General features: G+C 35.8%; 1 protein-coding gene across 7 annotated transcripts in view; it reads right to left on the reverse strand.

The window, feature by feature from the left end:
• Positions 1 to 23,487, reverse strand: part of TTK (TTK protein kinase) — a 43,111-nt gene extending 19,624 nt beyond the window's left edge. Inside the window, exons 1-13 of one of the 7 annotated variants that reach the window (XM_044246736.1) lie at positions 23,424 to 23,487; positions 22,034 to 22,174; positions 17,246 to 17,468; positions 16,786 to 16,892; positions 14,398 to 14,541; positions 13,308 to 13,422; positions 13,073 to 13,145; positions 12,896 to 12,987; positions 11,394 to 11,484; positions 10,367 to 10,487; positions 5,864 to 6,012; positions 1,849 to 1,985; positions 374 to 500 (exon numbers count right to left, since the gene is read on the reverse strand). In XM_044246736.1, coding sequence (XP_044102671.1) covers positions 374 to 500; positions 1,849 to 1,985; positions 5,864 to 6,012; positions 10,367 to 10,487; positions 11,394 to 11,484; positions 12,896 to 12,987; positions 13,073 to 13,145; positions 13,308 to 13,422; positions 14,398 to 14,541; positions 16,786 to 16,892; positions 17,246 to 17,468; positions 22,034 to 22,172 — 1,518 coding nt within the window. In that variant the 5' untranslated portion in view covers positions 22,173 to 22,174; positions 23,424 to 23,487. The other 6 variants (XM_044246744.1, XM_044246770.1, XM_044246751.1 and 3 more) reach the window with 6 other exon arrangements.
• Positions 23,488 to 24,795: the final 1,308 nt, after the last annotated feature.

The following is a 24,795-nucleotide window of genomic DNA, read 5'->3' on the forward strand; positions in this document are numbered from 1 at the left end:
TATATTGCTATTTTGATATTCTTGAAAACTTACCTATACATCAATCAGCCAATGATAAGGCTCCTCAGTAATAGCAGACTGAAATAGTGAAATGGAATAAAAAGGAACCTCAAATACAAGAGAAATTTTGTCTAGCTCTTCAAGCTGGATTTTTGGCCTAGTTAATGAAAAAAAACTTCATTCGTTTCTTTAATGACTAACCTCTTAAAGTCACAAGGCTTCCTTAGGAGGATATTAGAAAAGAGTTCTACCTCATAGAACTAAGAATGGAAAGTTCTTAAAGCTATTCCTAACAACTAGCTGCTGGGAAAATATAATCTTTGGACTTGATCATACATTAATCATATACCATCATAAATAACGCTTATCAAACCTGTAAAGTTTGAAGTGGAGTAACAGGTATTTGTTGCTGTTGCTGCTGGAAATAGGCAAGTTGGCTATAAGGTGTTGACAACTGACAAGCAGGTGGAAAATCATTCTTTACAACTGGAGTTCTAAAACTAGGAAAGATACGGTTAGTTTAAAACATGTAAATTGTAAAAACAAGATTCTGATTCAGTTTTTGTATGATTTCAAAGATACACATAAACAAGTCTATTACATCAAACAGAATCCAGGTCAGTTTTCATAATATAGTTAAATTAATTATTCTAGGTACACCATCACTAGAAATTTTATTTGGGGGCAATTCTTTCTGAAAGTACTTTTTACCCCTAGACAAGAAATTCTTACTAGTAAAATTAGTCAAATGCTATTTAAAATATGGAGTTGGGGGTTACTTAATAAGAATTTAGCCAAGGCATACATTAGCCTAGGATGGTCACAGAGTTTATGAGTGCATTTTAATAATCATGTTCTATTAACAGCTTGCTAGAAATATCTAAAAGCCAATAACATCAGAGGAGTTTGGTTTTTGAGCTTAAAGCTGTTGAGTTCACATTTGTGCTCACTATCTACTGCCACATCCTCAACACCTAGAATGGTGCTTGGCATGACGAAATTCTACAAAAATTTGTAGACAATAAATAACCTAACTTCACAAAAAAGAACTACATCAAGATTCTAGTTAGCAACTATTTATAAAATATTCCAAAGTATAATAAAATGAGGTAATATATAGCAAAACTGTATTAAATCGGTAAGACACCAGGCTATAAAACCTCATTTATAAGGCCAGTTCTAATTAAGATCAAAGAGTACATTGTGAAAATGAAAAGCAAAAAGCATCATGGACTTAAGTTATTCTCTAAGACATTAAAAATATATTAAAAATATGCCCACAAGCTGAGTGATATGATGTGCCACATTCCATTATTTCCTTTCTTTGAAATATCATTAACTTGCTTTTGCAATATCCTTATTTCCTGTCAATCACCACTAACCATCCAATTTCTTCACGCATCCCTCATTCCCATCTGCCCAAGTCTTTTACTTTAGAACACCCTCAGTACTGAGTGAGCTACATAACCAACCTCTTTCAGAAACTATCACATACCAATGAACACCTCCTTTGCTATAAAATGTACTATCCTTTATCCAGTCTAAGAATGCTAATCTTCAAAATATCTCTCTCAGTAGACAGCTATCCATGTAGCAATGCAAATTATCAAGAAGTTTTACATATTTAGAGTATTTATAGACTGTAGGAACAGATTTAACAGACTTTCAGAACAATCCTTAAAAATGTATTGTAGTCCTCTTCCCCTCCCCTTTTACAGATGAAAAAACTGATGCTCAGAAAAATAACAGAAGTTTGGAAACTCTTTAACAGAGCAGGATTCAACTATAGATTTGGCCCTGAAGCCCATGTTACTTCTATTGTGCCAAACCAAGCATCAAAGGCATTACCAGCTCATGTAATCATCCAACGCACTGCTACTGGGTGTTTTACAAACAGATTTTGGATCAATCCATTTAGGTGCTGATATTGGTGGTGACTGCTTTGAAACTGAAAATGCAGGTTGCTCAAAAGTTGTTTGTTTCTGCTAAACCAAAATAAAAGAACATCACAACTTAGAGTTTTTAGTCACCTGCTGAATTGTTTTACAAACATTATAACTTCTAAAGGAAAAAATAAAAATATGAAATATACAAGGTTGCTAAAATAAGTAAAACAAATGTATTCCAGAATTCCAGTAACTTTTCAGTATAGCTCTCTTACTCTAAATTCCAAAGCCTATTATATTTTCTGCAAAGGATTACAAGTAGAGGGAAGGCACACAGTATTGTTTAACAAAACAGGATCTAATATCCTTTGCCATCAGGGCTACTGTAACCGTTACTGAACTTTTATCATCTAAATAAGTACTCTGTACTTCTGAAAACTAGTCTTTCTGTATAATAAAACCACAGTGTATGGGAATGGGTAGCTGAGGTGAAATTAAAGAAATGGTCATGAGAGAGGACAGAGTTATGAATTTGAAGTAGATGAAGTGATCCAGAGCCTAGTATCTTCAAGGAATGATGGGGAGTCACTAGGATGTTCAGAGATGATAGCAATGAGCAAGGAACAGATTGGTATATCCAAAAAGCAGAAACAGTCTGGACATAGCTACAGGGGGTTTCTAGCTTTATAGTCTCAGGTGTGAGAAAAACACTCTACTTGAGAGGGCTTCTGGAGAAGCAGGGACCTCAAAAAACCACCTAGTTTCTTTTGCTTCTTTTCCTAAGCTTGCTTTTCATTGGTTTTCAATATGTATACAAGAGTATACAATCATTAGCACTATTTAATTACAGAACATTTTCATCCTTCTAAGAAATTCTGTATCCATTAGTGGTCACCCTCCATTTCCCACTCTTCCCAGTCTCTGGCGAATACTAATCTACTTTCTGCCTCTAAGGATTTGCCTATTCTGGACATTTCTTATAAATGGGATCACTGAATAGGTGGTCTTTTGTGATAGGGTTTCTTTCACTTAGTGTGCTTTTAAAGTTCATCCATGCTGTAGCATTTATTAGTACTTCATTATCTTTCATTGTTGAATAATAAAATGAAGTAATTTTTAGAGTACCACATTTTATTTATTCACTCACCAGTTGATGGATATTCAGAGTTATTTTCAACTTGGGTAATTATGAATAATGCTGCTATGAATACTCATGTACAAGTTTTTGTGTGGATCTAGATTTTTCAGTTTTCTTGAGTATATACTTAGAAGTAGAATTGCGAGATCATATGGCAACTCTATGTTTAGACTTTTGAGAAACTTCCATACCATTTTCCAAGTTATTGCACCATTTTACATTCTCACCAGCAATGTATGAAGGTTCTAATTTATCTGCTTCCTCAGCAACATTTGTTATTGTCTCTTTTTAATTATAGCCATCTTTGTGGGTATGAAGTGGTACCTCACTGTGGTTTTGATTTGCATTTCCCTAACAACAAATAAATGGTTTTGAGTCTTTTTACCATGCTATTGACTTTCAAATTTCAAAAAGAAAGGTGTTATTTCAGATGATCCGTGATTTAAACTGTCACAATTTTTCCCATTTAACATCATCTATTTCTAAGTATTTCAGTACTTAGATCTTTAATAAAGTAAGATAAAGATGGTGTTGGGAAAACTGGACAGCAACAAGCAAAAGAATTAAACAACCACTTTCTTGCACCATATAAAAAAAATTAACTCAAAATGGATTGAACGCTTGAATGTAAGACCTGAAACCATAAAACTTCCATAAGAAAACACAGGCAGTAAGCTCCTTGATGTCAGTCATGGCAAGGATTTTTTTGGATCTGACACCAAAAGCAAAGGCAAAAAACCCAAAAATAAGTAAGTGGGACTATATCAAGCTAAAAAGCTTCTGCATAGTGAAGGAAATCATTAACAAAATGAAAGGCAAATCATCAGAATGGGATAAAATATATGTAATCATATATCTGATAAGGGGTTAATATCTATGATATATAATGAACCCCTATAATTCCAAAGCAAAAAAAGAAAACAGTCCAATATTAAAAAATGGGCAACAGATGTAAATAGATATATAGACATATTTTTCCAAAGCCATATAGATAGCCACTAAGTAAGTAAAAAGATGATTAACACCACTAACCATCAGGGAAATACAAATCAAACTACCTCACACCTGTTAGAATGACAATTATCAAAAAGACAAGAAATAACGAGTATTCGCAAAGATGTGGAGAAAAGAGAATTCTTGTGCACTATTTGTAGGAATGTAAATCAGTGTAGCCACTATGGAAAACAGTAGAGAGGTTCCTCAAAAAATTAAAAATAGAACTATCTTACACCCAGTAATTCCACTTCTGGGTATTTATCCAAAGAAAATGAGACACTAACTTGAAAAGATACATGCCTCCCTATGTTCACTACTGTAGCATTATTACTAGCCACGATATGGGAACAACCTAAGTATCCCTCAATGGGTGAATGGATAAAGAAAATATCTCTCTGTCACACACACACACACACACACACACACACACACAGGAGTATTATTAGCCATTCAAGAGTGAAATTTTGCCATTTGTGACAACATGGATGGATACTGATGGAATTATGTTAAGTGAAATAAGCCAGACAGAGATAGACAAATATTGTCTATTGAGTAACACTTATACATGAAATCTAAAACAAACAAACAAACAAACAAACAAAATCAACCTCATAGATAGAGAGCAAATTAATGGTTGCCAGAGTGGGAGTGGGTGGCAGACGAAATAGGTGAATGGGGTCAAAAGATACAAAGGTATCTCCAGTTACAAAATAAATGTTATTAAAATATTAGGTATAGCATGTTGACTATGGTTATTAGTACTATATGCATCCTTGAAAATTGCTAAGAAAGTAAATCTTGTAAGTTTTCACAAGAAAAAAAAACTATATAGCTGTATGGCTACAGATATTAACTGAACTTATGGGGATCACTTCATAATACATATCATTAGGTTGTATACCTGAAACAAATGTTATATGTCAATTATATCTCAATGAAAGAAAATATAAAAATGCTTATTTTTCATAAAAGTATATCTATAGTCACATGTGATGGATTTATTATTGTTATTTTTAATAATTAATAAATATTTTTAAAATGTCTGTTTTATTTTCTAATACAGTAAAAACAGATAAATATAACCTACACAAACAAAAGCTCTTTAAGGGCCTTGTATAAAGAGGACCCCAAGACCAAAACATGTTTGAGAAACACTGAGTTGGAATATAACTGAAAATAAAGAGGAAAGTATAGCCATGGACTATATATAGGTATGGCTCTCTAGTAACCTAACAGATCATTCTTTCTGAAATGACCTCTGGCCTTTGGGAATGATCATTCAACCTGTTCTAAATTCACATACATTGTCTAGTCTATATTTTCCTATTTTATCCCTGGGGATCACAATAGGAAATTGTCAAATACTTTGGCACAGCATTGCAAGAGTTCAGGGATCAGCATACTGTGTTCTTTAAAGCACAAGAAAGTAAACATTTGAGGCTTTCTGAGACAGATGGCTTCTGATATAATGACTCAACTCAGTTTTTATGGTTTAAAAGCAGCCATAGATAGTAATGAATGGCATGGCTGTGTTCCAATAAAAGTTTTTTTATAGACAGGCAGGAACCAGACTTGACCCATAGGCTGTAGTTTGCTGACCCTTTGCACCAGTTTACCAGAAATCTAGAAACACCACTGAAAAGAAGACTTTAGCTTGCTATACACTTTTACTGCATCTGTGACTGTAAATCATCGTTTTGTGAATAATAATAAGAAAATCCTCTAAGTAAATTATTCCACTAACTATGGTACATAAGGATTTAATAAAATAAGAAAACATTTCACATGATCATCCACATTATAAATAACAGTAATGCTACACTTGAGAGGAAAAGAAAGTTACCTCTGTATCAACTTTTCGGGCTATCTCCTGAATCTGCCACTGATTTGAAGATGCGGCAGCATTGTGGTTTACACATTCTGGCTTTCTCATAGACTGCCACTGTTTTTGGTTACTTTCTGGAACCTTTGGTTCATGATGTTCCTTAGTTTCTGAAATTGCATTTGCGGTTATTATCAAAAAAGGAAAGGGTTTCTGATAATAACAAGATTAAATCTGAGCTACAAAAGAACATGTTACAAACTGTATTAGCACTTAGCTCTTAATAACAAGGAGAGAAACTAAAAACTTAAAACTAGCTGCTGACAATTTGCCTTTAGTAAATCAATTTTATTAAGTGCTACACAACCATCTTCCTAAGCTGCTATCTAGAGCTTTAACAGAAACGATTCTGAATTTAAATACTTCTGGTCTTCACCAGAAAACACCAAATAAATAAGTAAAAATTTAAAAACACATATACATCATAAGGTCTCACTAATAAGAGAAGCTAACCCACTACTTTTAAGACCTCTAGTTGTTTTTTTTGTTTTTGTTTTTTTTAATTTTAGGGGTGCCTGGGTGGCTCAGTCGTTAAGTGCTTGCCTTTGGCTCAGGTCATGATCCCAGGGTCCTGGGATCGAGCCCCACATAGGGCTCCCTTCTCCCTCTCCCATTCCCTGTGCTTGTGTTCCCTTTCTCGCGGTCTCTCTCTATCTCTGTCGGAAAAAAAAAAAACACAAAAAAACTTAATAAAAAAAAATTACCTTAAACTAGCCTGCTATCTTATTTTCTTAATGGTCTTCAAACAATAGAGCCTCAACAATATATTTACTATTCTATGATTATCAATATTCATTCCTACCATGATAATAAATGCAAAAATTCTAAATAAATATTTGCAACAGATATACAAAAGGGATAATGAATTATGACCAAGTTATGTTTATTCCTAAATGTAAAGTTTGCATAACACTTAAAATCAATTTAATTTGCCATAATAACAGGACTAAGAAGAAAAATACATGATCAACTCAAATGCAGAAAAAGTATTTGATAAAATTCAACACTCAGTCACAAAAAACTAATGATAATCTAAGTAAAAAGCAAAATTCACTCTGTTTTGATATTTGATAAAGTACAAAAATCTACAGCAATTATCATGAAAGTCAAATATTGAAAGCTGCCCTCTAAAATAAGAAATGAGTTAAGATAGCCACCTAACATCCTTCCTATTCATTGTTATGGTGTTAAGTGCAATACAGCACACACACACACACAAAATATGTTAAAAGAATTAGAAGGAAAAAATGTTATATTATTTTCAAACAGCATGAAAGGATCCATAGAAAAATATTAGAATTATTCTGTAAATTTAGCAAACATCACTGTATCTAAAATCAATAACTAAAACCAGTTACATTTTTATATAACAGCAACAATGAAGTAGAGGATAAAAAATTTTTAAAAAGATCTTATCCATCAACACAGCATCAAAAAAATGTCAGCTATCTAACAATAACTCTAGCAAAAGATAAGAAAAATCTCTATGCAGAAAATGATTCTCGATGATATTTTAAATACTACTTGAATGAATGAAGGAATATGTCATGTTAGTAGATGAGAAAACTTATCTGTTAAGATGTCAACCTGTCCTGTTAGGGTCTTCATCAAAATCCCCTTTTTTACAAAATGGCATCTGTTAGATTCTAACATTATTATACAGAAATCTAAAAGGCCTAAATAGTTGATACAGCCTCAAAGATGAATGAAGTTGGAAGAATTTACAACTGACAGATATACTTATTGCAGTAATTAAGATAACACTGGCACAAAAATAGATAAAAAGAACTATGAAACAAAGAAGACTCCAAAGCCAGATATCACACACAGGATCACCTAATATATAAATCTCTGAGGGAAAAGAGGGTCTTTTCAATAAAGGATGCTGGACTGGCAGGATATTCACATGGGAAAAAATACAACAGAATCCTTATACTCCTCTTACACATACACAAATATTAAGTTCAGGTAGAACATAAAATTTCTATATAAATAGAAATATGTGAAAAGAAAAATGATAAATATATGATATTTAAATGATAAATATATGAATTTAAATGATGAAAAACGATAATTCATAAAATATATGGAAATATTACTACGATCTTAGAGTAGAAACAAATTTGTTTAAAGACAGGAAACACCACATAAGAAAAGATTGATAAATTAAAATGCACGATATTTAAGAATTCCTTTTCTTAAAAAGTCTTCACTACATAATGGGAGAAGTTACTTGTAACACATCCATCCAACAAAGGATATGTATCTAGATGATATAAATATCTCTTAGAAATCAATGAGAAAAAGAAAGAAAAACCCAAAAGAAAGATTGGCAAGAGATTCAAACAAGAACTTCACAAGAGGATATCCAAATGGCCAATAAACATAGAAAAAGATGTTCAACATCGTAAGCCATCAGAGAAGTACAAATTAAAACCACAATAAGCTACCACCTAGCGGCATACAAATGTCTAAAATTAAAAACGAATAATAAAACAATTGGGACTAATATGGAGTTAGAGTAAAATAGCTGCTGGTCAAAGGCACAACCATTCTAGAATATGGTTTGGCACTATCTGCCACAGGTGGAACGTATGCACATCCTGTGATCCTACAATCCCACTCTTTGAATACACTCATAAGAAATATATAGGAATGAAATGCTATTTCACTGGGTTCACAATTTTGTGACTATAAGTTTTACTATATAATAAGTACTACTGGCACTGTGTAGGTAGGTACTCAACAAGCTTTTTTTTTTTTTTTTTTTTTAAGATTTTATTTATTTATTTGACAGAGAGAGATGACAAGCAGGCAGAGAGGCAGGCAGAGAGAGAGGAAGCAGGCTCCCTGCTGAGCAGAGATCCCAATGCGGGGCTGGATCCCAGGACCCTGAGATCATAACCTGAGCCGAAGGCAGCAGCTGAACCCACTGAGCCACCCAGGCGCCCCTACTCAACAAGCTTTTATTGAAAAACATTAAAATTAGGTGTCTGATTGGTACTATTAAGCATATTTGGGAAAAATGATTTTTCAGTAATACTAGTTTATAATAGATGTCATGAAAATTTCTTCCAAATATTAGAAATAGGAATCTCTTCTGAGTCAAAATAATGGCAAAAGAGACTATTCTAGGGTGATTAATTAATAGTCCCAGCTTGTTAGGGACTGAGGGTTAATCTGATTTATGAAATTTCCAGGGCTAACACCAGGAAAGTCTCAGTCTGGAAACCAAAGAGTCTCAGCAAGCCTAATTTGTCCCAGTTTTCCTCCTCAGTCCAGTTAAAAACATTCAGTCAATCTGTCAGCTTTTGTTTGGACAAGAATCATCCAATTTGTGATCTTGTTCAAAAATCTTTATCAGTACTCTGATATCTAAAAAAAACAAAAACAAAAAAACCACTTTAAGCCTGGTGTTCAGTCTACCTAGTCTTATCTCCCACTTCTATATGATGTGTTACAGTTTTTCACACAACTAGACTGTTTTTGATTCTTCTTTTTTTTTTTTTTTAGATTTTATTTATTTATTTGTCAGAGAGAGAGAGGGAGAGAGCGAGCACAGGCAGACAGAGAGGCAGGCAGAGGCAGAGGGAGAAGCAGGCTCCCTGCTGAGCAAAGAGCCCGATGTGGGACTCGATCCCAGGACGCTGGGATCATGACCTGAGCCGAAGGCAGCTGCTTAACCAACTGAGCCACCCAGGCGTCCCCTGTTTTTGATTCTTAAAATATTTTATTCTTTTGCTTTTGCTATTCCTTCCATCTGAAATATTCTATAACTGCTCTTTCTTCCTATTTAAGCCCAAAGACTTCTTCATCTTTCTTTTCCTCCACAAAATATTTTCTTATCAATCCTAAACCAATTGGTCCTCCAGGTTTTTCCCTCTTCTGAATTCTCATAATATTTATTTATGTGGTTCTCATGACACTCTCTAAACTCTACACAGCATTATATTTATCAGTCTCTCTCCCATGCTAGATGGCAATCTCCTTGGGACCCTGTCTAATTCATTTATATACCCTTAGAACATTTATCATAGTACTCACATAGCGGAAAATCAAATGTTTGATAAAAAAGAGAGAACTGTCCTATAGATAATACAGCTTCTCTGTTTTTTCCAGAAAGTATTTGTCAAGCCAGCTGAGAAAACTAACTCAGCCCGATTGTACTTTCCCTCCATTCTTCTTTCTATGCACCTTTTAGGCAAATAAACTTATGTTGCTACAGAATTTAATACTTTTTCATACATTCTATATAACTCAACTGGCATCAAGATAAAGGGATTTAGATATAGTCTTACAATGCAATTCTTTTAAGCAGGCTCCTTGAAGACCAGGAAGCTCGGTGCAGGACTCGATCCCAGGACCCTGGGATCATGACCTGAGCTGAAGATAGACACTTAACTGACTGAGCCAGCCAGGTGCCCCTAAAGTGGTATTCTCAAGGAAGCTTAGTTTGTTTCTTACCTCCTAATTTTGTTAGAAGACTTGATTCAGTTTTATTCTTCAGGGTTACTGAATCAGTAATAAGTTCAGAACTCTTCTCATCTGACATCAGAGTTTCCTTGGAATGGATATTTTGAATAGACTACATGAAAAGAATAAGATATCAAAAAAATAAAGTCTCATAAACAACAATACCACTAATTTGCCTTAGTTTCAAAATACTGAAGTCTCATCTATGTGAAAAGGTTGCTAACTAAATTATCTACTATCATCAGATGTAGACTCACACACTGAGAAAAGATTAATTTCTTTCATTATTGACTAGAGCATCAGGAATGGCCATAACCATAATCTGGGTAATGTGTTTTCAATGGACATAATCAATTGCTAAAATACTCTCACTTAAAAAGAGAGATTGAAATTTTGAATCTAACATAAAACACACCTCGTTATTTTGTTACTATGATTGTAATTTATCCCAAAAATGTTAATGAAAATTAAGATTTGTATAAGTCCAAGACTCTAAATCCAAAAAGTAAACTTAGGTAAAATAAGCATAGATCATGAAATAGAGGAATCACAAAAATACAAATTGAAAAGACCTACACTGAGGTCAAGTAAAGTAAGAATAGTATAACCCCTAAAAATCAGTGCACCAGAGACTCAAGTTGTATCTTTGAAGATACAAAGATACACCACATTTATTCTCATTGCTGTATGAGATGCCTTGTCAGATTATATGATTAAAGACACCAAGAAACAAAAGTTGGGGGGAATGATTCCCCCAGCTCTTCCCAAACCAGGCCAACTAACCTGCTTAAACATACACATAATAACTGTTACTTCAAAGTTACCCCAGGGGATCACTGATCATTTTGCTACCACCTCAGTTTTGGAAGAACAGTTTAGGACTTCTGTATCATTTCCCATTAGTAGTCCTATATCTCTTGGGCCTGCAGGAACACTGTTGGACCCTTTCCCCAGAAAAACTCCATGGATCCTGGATCAGTAACCCTTGCTCCATGTGAAGATCTTAAAATGAAAATACCTTTAAGTTTCTCAATTCACTGGAATCATTTCCACTTGATTTAGATCCAGGCACAATCACATCTCGGCGTTCTGATCCAGAGGTCTGTCTACTACACACAACAAAACAGTTTTAATACTTAACACGAAATTAATCTTTCCAGTGTTGTTTTATTTTTCAATTTTGAAGTTGACTTTTTAACAATATGTACACTTCCTAAATGGAAAGATCTCTTGAAAAAAAAAATTTTTTTTAATAGTATAATTATAATACAAATATAATGAAATTAGGTGCTGGGTAACGACACAGGGATAAAGGTAAGTAGTACATCCTTATATGTTAAGTAACAGTTATAGCTAAGTATGACTGTGGTAAAGGAGAATAGGATAGCAGTATGTAGGTCAAACTACACTCACATTGCAAATAGCCAAAGGACTCGAGTATAAGCCTTCCCACAGGCTTCCACAGTGCCTAGCCTTTATCTAACATAACAAACACCAAGAAAATGACTGGTTTGTTTTTGTTCTTATTTTTCTATAGTGAGAGAAATTCTCCTTTATTCTTCAGCTAGCTGTTTGAAACAGAGACGACAAAAGTCATCACCTAAGATTTTAGACAACCAAAATGCTCTCTTAATATTTATCTTTAGTCAAGCCCTAAGCATGACAGGATTTTAATTAAAGAGGATGCCAACTAAAAATAAAAGTTGTTCTTCTGAAGTTTATTTGCAGAATGGTTCTTTGGAATCCAAGGAGACTTTTCTAGCAGAAATAAGAAATCAAGAATGATTAGAGTCAAGAACAGACCAGAAAAGTTTCCTTAGCTAAGTTGGGTTACTAGATTCCCACTTCTTTTTAGGAGATAAACACTCAATTTGAAGGAAGGAGAACACATGGAAGGGAATGAACAATATTTCATCATTACCCATCCTTCTTCACCTCTTAATACCCTGGGCTCTGAAACAAATGAGTGAATCTGTCATCTTTCCCACTGATAGCAGCCCTTCTCCTTGAACTAGCTAGCAAAGAAATTGTTCTCGCCCTTGCTAAGACTTTCATACACATGAAGAAGAGATTCTTACCAGAGAGGCTATCCATAAGCAAATGTCCAATCATCAGGAATTTTTACCCAAGGGACATCTGCATAAACTTTTAAGCTTAATATTGACTTAATATTTTTTCTTCTGTGTTTCCTAATTTGTTAATCATTTAATTTTTTTTCTTAGATTTTATTTTAAAGTAATCTCTGTACCCAACATGGGGCTCATATGACCCTAAGATCAAGAGTCACATTCTCCACCAACTGAGTCAGCCAGGAACTCCCATTCTTTTAATTTTTAATGAGTGAAAAAGCAAAATAAAGTCATTCCTTTGTCCCTAGTAGCATTTAGAGACTTGGTAACCTTTAATATTAAATAAAAATTAAATCATAATTACTATTAGGCAATGAAAGACTTTGCACCCATTCAGTCATCAATCTTTTAAGTATTGAAAACAAACTACAATATTAAAATTCAAACATACCTTTTTGTAAAACTTGGTACAACTGAGCCATCGGTCTTTCCATAATCTGGGCTACTTAGAAGGTTAACTGGGACTCTTCCAAATGGGCATGACTAAAAATGTTTTGAAAGATTAAGTAACCAAGTAGGAAAAAAAACATATACCTTACTACTTAAGGCAAATTAAAAATTAACTTACCCTTTTAACTTTGTTTGTTTGTTTCAAGGGATTTCGATGACCTATCTCTGCATCTTGAGGGGGCAGGTTCTCTCTATACAGAAAGAAAATACCCCAATTATTTAAAAGAATAATATTAATATAGGTATTTCTATTAATTGCTAATGTTACCACTGTAACATTAAAATACATATACAGGTATATAAATAACATAAATATATGGTGAATATTTAAAGAACAGATTCAGTTTCCTTACCCATACAAAAACCTGGCTTTTGTAGGCTGTCCTCTGGAATCACAACTGACGTTCCTATTCTGTAAATGTCCAAGTGAACTGGGGAATGATTCTTGAGCAGTCAATACTGTAGATGCTGTAAAAAATGTTAAATTGTAATTAAATTCATAAAGAGATAAGGAATACACAAAAAAAGTAATCTCACAAATAAGAATATTTAAAAGGACAATTCATGGTAAACATCTGTCCTCAAGTAAGATATGCACACATGAAGATGTTATGAAGATAATTCTCTATATTTTGCAACTGATTCTTTTTTTTTTTTTTTAAAGATTTTATTTATTTATATGACAGAGAGAGACACAGTGAAAGAGGGAACACAAGCATCGGGAGAGGGAGAGGGAGAAGCAGAACCGCCCTCCCCAACCCCAGGAGGGAGCCCGACGCAAGGCCCAATCCCAGGACCCCGGGATCATGACCCAAAATCAAAGGCAGACGCTCAACCATCTGAGCCACCCAGGCACTCCACTTTGCAACTGATTCTTAATGACATACCTGTTTCCCAGAATAAAGGCACATTCCCTATTTCTAAAAATAGTCATTCTCTTGCTTAGATTGAATGGTTTTTAATGTATTACTAATGAGTTTGATTAGGGGGAAAAAAATTCCAAAAGGGTTAATATTTTGTTACTTCTAAAAGTCCTACCTCCTTTACATCTAAAATTTAATCTTAGATTTTGATCATTCAAAAATACCAAATACAGGGGCGCCTGGGTGGCTCAGTGGTTTAAAAATACCAAATACGTAGATGGCATTTTTAAAAACATATTATCCTGGGGACACCTGGGTGGCTCAGTCGGTGAAGCATCTGCCCTCAGCTCAAGTCATGATCCTGGGGTTCTGGGGAGGAGCCCTGCATTAGGCTCCCTGCTCCCTCAGGAGTCTGTTTCTCCCTCTCCCTCTGTTCCTCCTCTTCCCCACCCCACCTGTATATGCACTTTTTCTCAAGTAAATAAAAAATCTTTAAAAATAAATAAATAAAACACTATCCTGTATTCTTTTTGCAGACAATCTGACACAGAAAAGTAATAGCACACATTAACACATTTACTTAATAAACTCTTCTTTTCCTCCTCTGAAAGCAGCTGCTTCTTTTGAAGGTTTAAATTTCGAATGGCAATTTCCAGCATTTCCAGTGGTACTGCTCCACATTCTACAGCTTTATGAAGAAGTTGTTTACTTTTTTTGAAATTACCTAACAAAGTAAAAAATAATTGTCATTTTAATGCAGCAATCTTTATTCCTCAAGTACTTATTCATCAGGACCTATGGAAAAATTTAAAAGGCCTAAGCAAAAATATTTATCCCAAGATTCATGTACCTTATTTCATAAGCAAATAATAGCAATTTCTCTTTTGATAATAATTCCTGTCAAATAGTTTACTTATAGAATATGTAATTAACATAATTATGCATTAGCTTTACCATCATTTTCCACTTTCAAAAGTAAAGAAATATAACAAAGCAGTATAAAGTGGGGCAGCAAAAACCAAATAAAACAGAAACTTAAGAAACTTAGTAAAAGGGAAAACTCTTAAAAGTTTTTAAAGTCTAAGTCATAGATATTACTATAGTCCCAAGAACACCAATCTATTCCAGTAGAGTATAATAATTATGATTCATCACAACCTTTAGTTATTAAGGTCGACATCTTTTGCTAAAGGGAATCCTCTATCAAAAGGATTCACATTTTAAAAATAGCAAAGATTAGTCTTTAAGCTACCAGACTTAGGTATACCAACCCCAAAATGCAAAATAATTGAGACTACTATAATTATCTGACTACAAACAAATCAACAAATTTCCTTTCAATTGCAAACTTACTCAATATATTTTGTCTAGAATTTGATTTATAAATATCAAATGTATACATCATGGATCATATGGAATGTGTTATCAGAACTTACGAGAGCCACTCAGCTATGCTACACACCTGGCACTTTGGATATAAAAATGATTAAGAGATGGCCTGTAGTTTCTGAGAGTTTACAAATTTTAAGACTATAAATATATCTGATAGTGGCTAAGTATACATTTATTCAGAGTTGTGGTATTTCAGGATTTGAACATTTTAGGGCAGCAAAAGAAGAAAGGCAGGCTAGATAAGAACTAGTAATTAGGGAGCTTAATAAGGTCATAGACCCCTTTGAGAGTTTGATGGAATGTCCTCCAACACTACAAAAATATACATACACACCAAACTACACATAGGATTTCAGAGATGTGCTTATTTCCTGAAAGCCTATTCATAACCTTGTTCAAAATAATCATTTTGACCATGAGGCCACTACTACATTGCAATGATAAAGTTTCCTTTTTACAGATAGGCTGAGATTTTCAATATTTATGTATCTAAAGATATAAAATTTATAGTTGCTGTTGATAGGCCATAATACTTCAACAAATGTTTTAAGTAAAATGAAGAAAAGAAAGACAGTATTAAAGGTCTGGCCAAACTTACTCTAATAAGCAAGAATTAATCAATTTTCCTAGGCAAAAAGGGAATGATTGTTTTTTAAAAGTCACCTGACAATACACAGGATGGATTAGAGATAATTCAGATAACTAGGACTCAGTTAAGTAAGTAAAAGTTCAGGGTTTCAAACGATTTCCTGAGTTTTTGTTTTGTTTTGTTTTATTTCCTGAGTTTTTATAAGGCTTTTCTCTAACCTCAATCCTAGGAAATACACTCCAGTAACTGAGCCCTGCTTTGAGCACCATGATGGGGATTCTGGCTGAGCCAGAAACACATTAACTAATAGTGATGTGTGTATTACCGGTAGTAAATGGGATCAGGGTTGGAGCAGAGGGAAAATTAGGAATATGTGGCTAGAGGGCTGGCTGAGCCTGGATCCAAAAGCCCCAGAAAATGAGAAAAAGAAAAGACAAAAGAATAGGTAGGCTAAAAATGTCTGAAGAAGAGATTGCCATGGTTCTATCCATAAGTCCAAGACTATGCAAGAATCAAATGAACAAGAAATAAAAGCTTCTACAGCAGTTTGTTTTTCTTTTTAATTAAAAAGGGAAAGTACCAATTAATGCTACAGTTTTATTTTGCTATATATTTTGGTAGTATGAAACCATAGCATAAGGAAAGTTTATCTAAGTGCTAACTTAAATATCTGATATCCTTTTATCACACAATTATTCAGTGAAAAAGTCACTTTCTTTTGGACATTTCCTGAATCTAATTAATTGCACAAATACGATGTTCATACTTATTTCCCTGGATTATACCTTACAAGTAGAAAAGCTAGTGTAACAAATATTCTCTGCATTTACACTTTGGTGGCATTCTTTCCCCATATTCTCATCTGACCAACTTCAATGCCTTTTGTCTCAAATTTCCCACTTCATATGTATGATTTAACATTACAATGTGAGTTACAGCAGGAAGTTATCTATTACTTAAAATTTGGACTTGACATTTTCAAATTACCTTGTGATAGTTCAAATTGTGCAAAAGATATATGCACAAAAGCAAATTTCTTGCAGTTTGCTTTGGCCATCTGAAAGTAGTCTCGGGCATCATCTGGCTCCTGAACACTATAATAAAGATTTTAGAGTCAAATATTAAGAAAAGGGATAGAGCTACTTAAGTTTGATACTCCTCATTCAATTTTCCAAGGACATGGGATATTGTTTTTTTCTGTATGTAAAATTAAATACTAATAAGTTAGTTTTTATAATCTTTTTAGGCAGAGACCAGAATATTTAACTTTTGTGGGAATATGTACATAGTAAATAGTTTACAATACTCACTTGTTAATTACAAACAAAAGCATTTGGTTAAAAAATATTAATTTTCTTACAATTGATCCTGACATATTTCTTTAATAATGTAGTTACGTGCTATGTAATTTAGTTAGTTAAATGTAGTTTAAAAAGTGAATACTTACGCTTTTAATTCAGCAAATCTCACTTGAATTTGAGCAAAACTCTCATTTTGGCCATATTTATCTGGAGGAAGTGCTTCAATTGCCTGACTGTAACGACCAATCAATTTATTTAAAAGAGCATCATTTAGGGGGACACTGTTTTTCTCTAGTTTCAGCAACAAATTCAACCAGTCCTCTGGGTTGTTGGCCATCATCATAATTTGGTTAACAGTTCCCGAGTTATCTGAGTAAAAGGAACAAAATATACCACAACAAATGCCAAATTGCACTTTCCTTTTTTCTTTCTTTTTTTTTTTTAAAGATTTTATTTATTTATTTGACAGACAGAGATCACAAGTAGGCAGAGAGGCAGGCAGAGAGAGTAGGGGTAAGCAGGCTCCCTGCACTTTCCTTTCAAATGAGTTAATAATTTACATTCTCAGTATTAATGTAATAAGCTCCTTAAAACACTTTAAAACTTTAACAATTCATATAAATATAAGCAACTTATTTACTGCATGTATGTCTTTATAAGAGTTTATTTTACTACTAAAGTTACATGTTTTGAAGGAAAGAGAAACTTTGGAAATAAGCTTTTTTATAAGTATATTTTAAAAGACCGTATGTAGTCCAAGAAATTTTTATGGTCTAGCAACATAATTCTATTTCAGCCCCCTAACTATCCAAAGAAAACCTAAGCCTCTCCTACCACCACCTGTAACAACTTGGTTAGAAAATTCTTCATCAGTGACTTATTCATTAAAAATTTTAAAAACTTATTGCCCCATTCCTAACATAATCTTCCTTACAACCTCATCCATCCAACATTATCTCCATATACCTCAAACTTACCTTTACCCCAATTAAACCCAATTAAAATTTTAAAATTAAAACCAATTTATAAAAGTTAAGTAACTGGTATGGTTATTTTCTTCTCCAAGTTACCCATCTTTCTCCATTATTTTCGTTGTAATTTTTTTTTTTTACTTTCTTTACTGTCAATTTTTTTTTAAAAGACTTTTATTTATTTGACAGAGAGAGAGATAAATCAAAGAGCACAAGTAGACAGAGAGGCAGGCAGAAAGAGAGAAAAGCAGGCTCCCTGACAAGCAGAGAGCCCGATGTGGGGGGCTCAATCCCAGAACCCCAGGATCATGACCTGAGCTGAAGGCAGAGGCTTAACCCACTGAGCCACCCAGGTGCCCCATGTCAATTGTTTTAAAAAGACAAACTGAATTAATGTCAGTCTCTTGTTCAGGATATTTTAGTCATTACTAAACATTATTAAATTCAGATTTCCCAAAGAAACGATCCTTCCTTCTATAAGTTTCAGTTGCCTTCCATAAGGGCAAAATCTTTGCTTTTACAAACAAAATTAGTGTTTCTGCTTTTTACTAAAACATAACATACTCATTACTTTGCTTTATTTTCAATTTAATCTGGCCTGATATTAATTTCATTTTCCTTTTTTTTTTTTTACCTTCCTTCCATTGAGCTCCTAACAAATTTGCCTGCAAGAGGTCTAAAAAAACCACTCTGTGTTGGAACCAGAAAAGACTGAATAGCCAAAGGAATGTTAAAAAAGAAAACCAAAGCTGGTGGCATCACAATTCTGGACGTCAAGCTCTTTCACAAAGTTGTAATCATCAAGACCGTATGGTACTGGCACAAAAACAGACACAGAGATCAATGGAACAGAAAAGAGAACCCAGGAAAAAATTCTCTTCAACAAATAGTGTTGGGAAAATTGGACATGCAAAAGAATGAATGGTTTCTTACACCATACATAAAAATAGACTCAAAAAAAAGACCCAAAAGTGGATGAGAGACCTAAATGTGAGAAAGAAATCCCATCAAAATCCTAGAAAACACAGGCATCAACCTCTGTGCCCTAGGCCATGGCAACTTCTTGCTAGACTGGTCTCCAAAGCCAAGGGAAACAAAGGCAAAAAGGAACTACAGGAACTTCAAGAAGATAAAAAGCTTTTGCATAGCAAAGGATGCAGTCAACAAAACCAAAAGACAATGGGCAGACTGGGAGAAGGTATTTGCAAATGTCTTACCAGAGAAAGGGCTAGTCTCCAAAATCTATAAAGAATTTATCAAACTCAAAACCCAAAGAACAAATAATCCAATCAAGAAATGCACAGATGACACAGACATGTCTTCAAAGAAGACATACAAATGGCCGACAGACCCAAGAAAAAATGTCCCACGCCTCGGCATCAAGGAAATACAAATCAAAACCATGATAAGACACCACCCCACACCTGTCAGAATGGCTAAAATGCACAAGTCAGGAAACAACATATGTTGGCGAGGATGCAGAGAAAAGGAAACTCTCTTACACAGTTGGTGGGAACGCAAGCTGGAGCAGCCACTCTGGAAAACAGTGCGGAGGTTTCTCAAACAATTGAAAATAGAGCTACCCTATGACCCAGCAATTGCACTACTGGGTATTTACCCCAAAGATAAAAATGTGATCCAAAGGGGCACCTGCACCCCAATGTTTATAGCAGCAATGTCCACAATAGCCAAACTATGGAAAGAACCTAGATGTCCATCAACACACGAATGGATAAAGAAGATGTGGTATAGATATACATACAATGGAATATTACTCAACCATCAAAAAATGAAATCTTGCCATTTGCAACAATGTAGATGAAACTAGAGGGTATTAATGCTAAGCAAAATAAGTCAATCAGACAAAGACAATCTCACCCATATGTGGAATTTAAGGAAGAATACAGGATCATAGGGGAAGAGCAGAAAAAATAAAACAAAAAGAATCAGAAGAGACAAACTGTAAGAGACGCTTAATCATAGGAAACAAACTGAGAGTTGCTGGAGGCTGGGGAGATGGGGTAACTGGGTGATGGACATTAAGGAGGGCACGTGAAGTAATGAGCACTGGGTATTACAGAAGACTGATGCATCACTGACCTCTACCTCTGAAACTAATTATACATTATATGTTAATTAATGAAATTTAAATAAAATTTAAAAAAAAGTTTGCAAATGAATTCCTCAGGCCTAAGAGTACTCTATTCTCCCTCTACTCAGAACTTAAAATTGTGCCTTTATTGTGTTAGTATTTTTTTTAATTAATTAATTAATTTGACAGACAGAGATCACAAGCAGGCAGAGAGGCAGGCAGAGAGAGGAAGGAAAGCAGGGAGCCCCGATGATGCGGGGCTCCATCCCAGGACCCTGGGATCATGACCTGAGCCGAAGGCAGAGGCTTTAACCCACTGAGCCACCCAGGCGCCCCTGTGTTAGTATTTATTTGATGCCAAACATATTTTACAATGAAGTGTAGTGATTATATGAATTTTGTCACCTAGAAACCATGGTTTTAATCTTTGGATTTCCCTCAATACTTACAATAATGTCTTATATCCCAGTTATCAATATATGATAAGTATTTACAGTCTTGAGTGAGCTAAGAATTTTATTTATTTATTTTTTTAAAGATTTTTACTTACTTACTTGAAAGAGAAAGCATAAGAGAAAACACAAGCAGGGGAGCAACAGAGGAGAGAGAAGCAGGCTCCCTGCTTGGGGCTTGATCCCAGGACCCTGGGATCATGACCTGAGCCCAAGACAGACACTTAACCAACTGAGGCACCCAGATGTCCTGAGCTAAGAATTTTAAATAAGGACCCATCTTGGTGCGCAAGATTTAACAGTATTTAAGTACACATAATAAAATACAGTAATATTCTACTAAGATTTTGCTCAACACCAAAATGATCATTTTCTAGGTTGTTTCAGTTGAATATGATCTATCATCATGACTAGATTTCAGGTTCTTCCACTTATTGTCAATCCCTCATTCATTTATCATTCCTTTAATAGTACAGATACAACAAATTTATCCAAAGGTCACTTCTCAAACAACCTCAGTAATTTGAAATATAGAGAGAATTATGCTCCGAGCTAACTGCTCATAAAGCTAGGGTATCAAACTTTGGGCAGTTTTGCTCATTCATCATCCAATAAAAATTTAAGTATCCATGACATCCCAGGCACCACTCCAAGCCCTGTAGATATAACAAAACAGATTAAAAATCATGGCTTCATGGAGCTCACATTCTAGTGGAGGAGACAGACAACAAATTCATGAGTAAATTAGATGCAAGGTGATTAATGCAATGGAGAAAAATAATACAGGGAAAGGATACACATGCTCACATCAGCAGGTTGCTATTTTAAATAAGGGAGTTAGGAAAAGCCTCACTAAGAGTACCTGTGAACAGACCTGGAAAAACTAAGAGTAGGAAGAAATCTCAGGAGTGGTGTTCAAGGCAGAGAGCAAAAACAAAGGAATTGGGATAGAAGCTGGTCTAGCCTATAGTAGGAGAGATAGCAGGGAAGCTACTGTCGCTGGAACAGAGTAATAAACAAAGGAGAACACAATTAAAAGGGAAGTAGTAAGAAGATTCTCCACTATCAAAAATCGAGTGTTTGACTTTAAGTTTATACCATAATTTCATTAAGATTCATAACATTTTCTCAGTTTGCAGCAAAAAAAGAATGGAAAAAAACGGCATATCTACTGATGGTGGGCGTATCAACAGAAATAACAGCTGACAAAACGGAAGAGTTAAGAGCACACTATAATAAGTTTCCGTTTTTAAGAAAGCAGAAAATTGTGGGAACATTTTCACACAGAAGAGTTAAAATATAAAGTATTTGTCGTCTAATCAGCAAGCAACAATTATGGAGAAAATTACATTTATGAAATACAAGTGGTTACCACTTCATTCCTTTACCTTAGCAGGCACTCAAAGAAAAGGAACTCACCTGTAGTATCAGCAGAGACTTTATTCAAGCTTAGCTCATCAGTAAGGTCTTCATTTTTAAATTTATTTTTAATATCTCTCACTTTGTTCATTATTGAATCAATTGTCAATTCTCTGCCATTTAAATCCTCAGCCTCCATTTCTAAGGCCAAAAAAACCACAAACAAAAAAACTGAACTGGTCATCATTCCTTTCTACTAGCATTAAAGAAAAAAAAAAAAAAAAAGTGTTTCAACTAGCTTTTTGGAACCCAGAACACGAAAGCTTCAGTTATGCAAACCCATCTAAAAGCAGGTATTATGAGTAGCATTTGTGAAACTATGTTTGTTACAACAACAGCACATCCTTGTAATTTGTCCAGCAAGGTTTCCAATAGGTCCGATACACCTTTTCTTCCCAACAGAATTTCAATGAAGCCATTGCACAGCACAGAAATTGCTGTCTCTCCTTGCTTTCAAACTTTCCACTTTTTCCCCACACTTTCCTTTCACTTTTTTTCCAGATTTATTTCCTCTGGGCCATCTGCAAATTCAAATTCACTCATTTTTTTTTTTTTTTAAATGTGAGGGAATGCTTGCTTGGATTCTGGTAGTGACATATAGCCATAAAGAATTTTTTGATATTGAAAACCATTCCTTTATTCACCTACTGTATGTAAGCCTCCGCATTGCAAGTGCTTTCAAAGCGGAAAATATACACATTATTGCCTTTTATTGATACATGGAATATCAGAAGGCTTGTTCTTATGCCTGTCTGGCAGAATTTCGATTTGCTATCTTAATCATTTTAAAACCAAAAACCTACTGTATTCTTACAGCACCGAGCACTTGCTCATCTGCACGGTGGTGATGTTGCTAAGGGTCTGCAGTCATTCTTCCTGTCAATCTCAGGTTTGTGACTCGCAGACATTAACCCATTAGCCCAGGGTAACTGATATCAAAGCCGCCCCTGACCTCGAGTTTGACAATGAAAAGGGGCGATGAAGCGGGCACCTAGATACCGCTACTCGAAGTCAGGTTCAAAACGTAACCGTCAGAACGGGGTCACTGTCTCCTCTCCCTGTTCTAAAACACCAGGCAAGAGGGCGTGTCTTTTGCGAGACTTCATGTCCCCCAGTTTCTCCCCAGGTGCCCGCTAGTCCCGCTCTTCAGCGTGGTACACACCCACCTCTTGTTTCCTGGGTCCTCAACAAAATCTCCCTCACCACTCTCTGGACTGGCGGAAGCAGCGAGACCTCCCCTCCCCCTTCAGTTCGTTTAGCCGCGCCCTACGTCTTCTACCAGGCTCTGACTCCTCTCCGCCTCGCCCTAACCACTCACCGACCCTCGCGGCTAAAGAGCCCACACACGGGCTGCCGCCGTTCCTCACTGTCCCCGCGAGGGAGAACTCACCGCCAGAAAGCGGAGTTGGGGAGAAAAGATGGAATCCAGATTCCTCGCCTCAAACACGTTTGAATCTCCCCGCCGCTATCCTCGCGCCTGCCTATTGGTCAGTTCTAGTCACGTGGAAGCGTCTGCCGTAATAGGCTCGTGCGCGTCGGCACCGCCCCGCCCCCTGCGGTCCGCCAGCTACGCCATTGAGGTTCCTGCGCTAGGATTCCACCCGGTCCGGGCGGGCGGTACCTGGGTGCCTGTATTTGGTGGGCGTTCCTGGGCGTGTCCCGGGGCCTTCCCAGGCCGGTTTTCCGGCACATTTCCGTTTAACCAGACGAAAACTTTTGCCGGGGAGGGAGCCACCCCTAGACGGAGCTACCTCGTGAGAGGGAAGTAGTGGCGGGGACCGTTGCTCCCGGCATCAGGACCTAAAAGATGCCGTGTGAGTCGGTCCCTCCCGCCGCACCACCACTGGATTCCGTTCTTCGCCCTCCCCACTGCCCGCTTTAGAGAAGATATGGCAAGAAAGGTTCGTTCGCAGAGCTACCTTCAACTTTGCGACCTGCGCAAGAATCTCAGACCATTTTGTCCTTGAACTGCCACTTGCGCCTTTCCGCTATCCTGAAATAAATAACTCCGCGCTTCGTCTCCAAGCCAAGGCCCTCCCCTTTGTCAGAATTTTGTGCAGACTTCACAAGCGCGTCTGGATTGCAGCGGGCCTGATCAGCCCCCTCCCTCGGAATTCGTCCCATTCTGGAGCTCACGGAAAGGGTACCTCCCTAGTAATCCACCCTTGCTGGGCCTCTGCTGTTAGAGTGGCTTTGTGGTTCAAGGCAACACTTTCTCTTCTCTGCCAATCGAAGAGAAGTCTTTGTTGTACCAGCATTAGGACATATGCTGTGTGGTCCAACAGGCTGCTTGGTTTTGTGTATGTGTAGGAAAGAAGCTACAGCTGTCACTCGTTTACTCCAAAACTGACCCTAGAGTCCTCGCACTTCCAGCTCTGGCTGGCCACTTAGCCAGCAAGAAAGCCTTTCCCCGCTTACTGCATCTTTCTATATCCACTGGCTATGAATTTTTATCTCAGCAGAACAGAATCGTCTTGTAGCATAGTTGGGTGATCGCTACCTTTACACGGTTTTGTCTAACACTGCTTTTACTTGGAAGGAATTGACTATTCCCCTAATTCTGTTGGTGTCTTGGAGCCTGATTTCAAAACTTGCATTTTCCTAAAAAGACATCCACTGAATAACCTCACCCTAACATTTCTTCCTATATACTCATTCCTTTGGTGATCTCCAGTCTTAATTTTTAAATATCAACTATATGCTAATGACTCCCAAATTTATATGTCCAGCTGAGCTCTCTCCCCTGAACTCCAGAATCATAT

Source organism: Neovison vison, chromosome 1 (genome assembly GCF_020171115.1).
Source record: "Neovison vison isolate M4711 chromosome 1, ASM_NN_V1, whole genome shotgun sequence".
Taxonomy (NCBI): Eukaryota; Metazoa; Chordata; class Mammalia; order Carnivora; family Mustelidae; genus Neogale; species Neogale vison.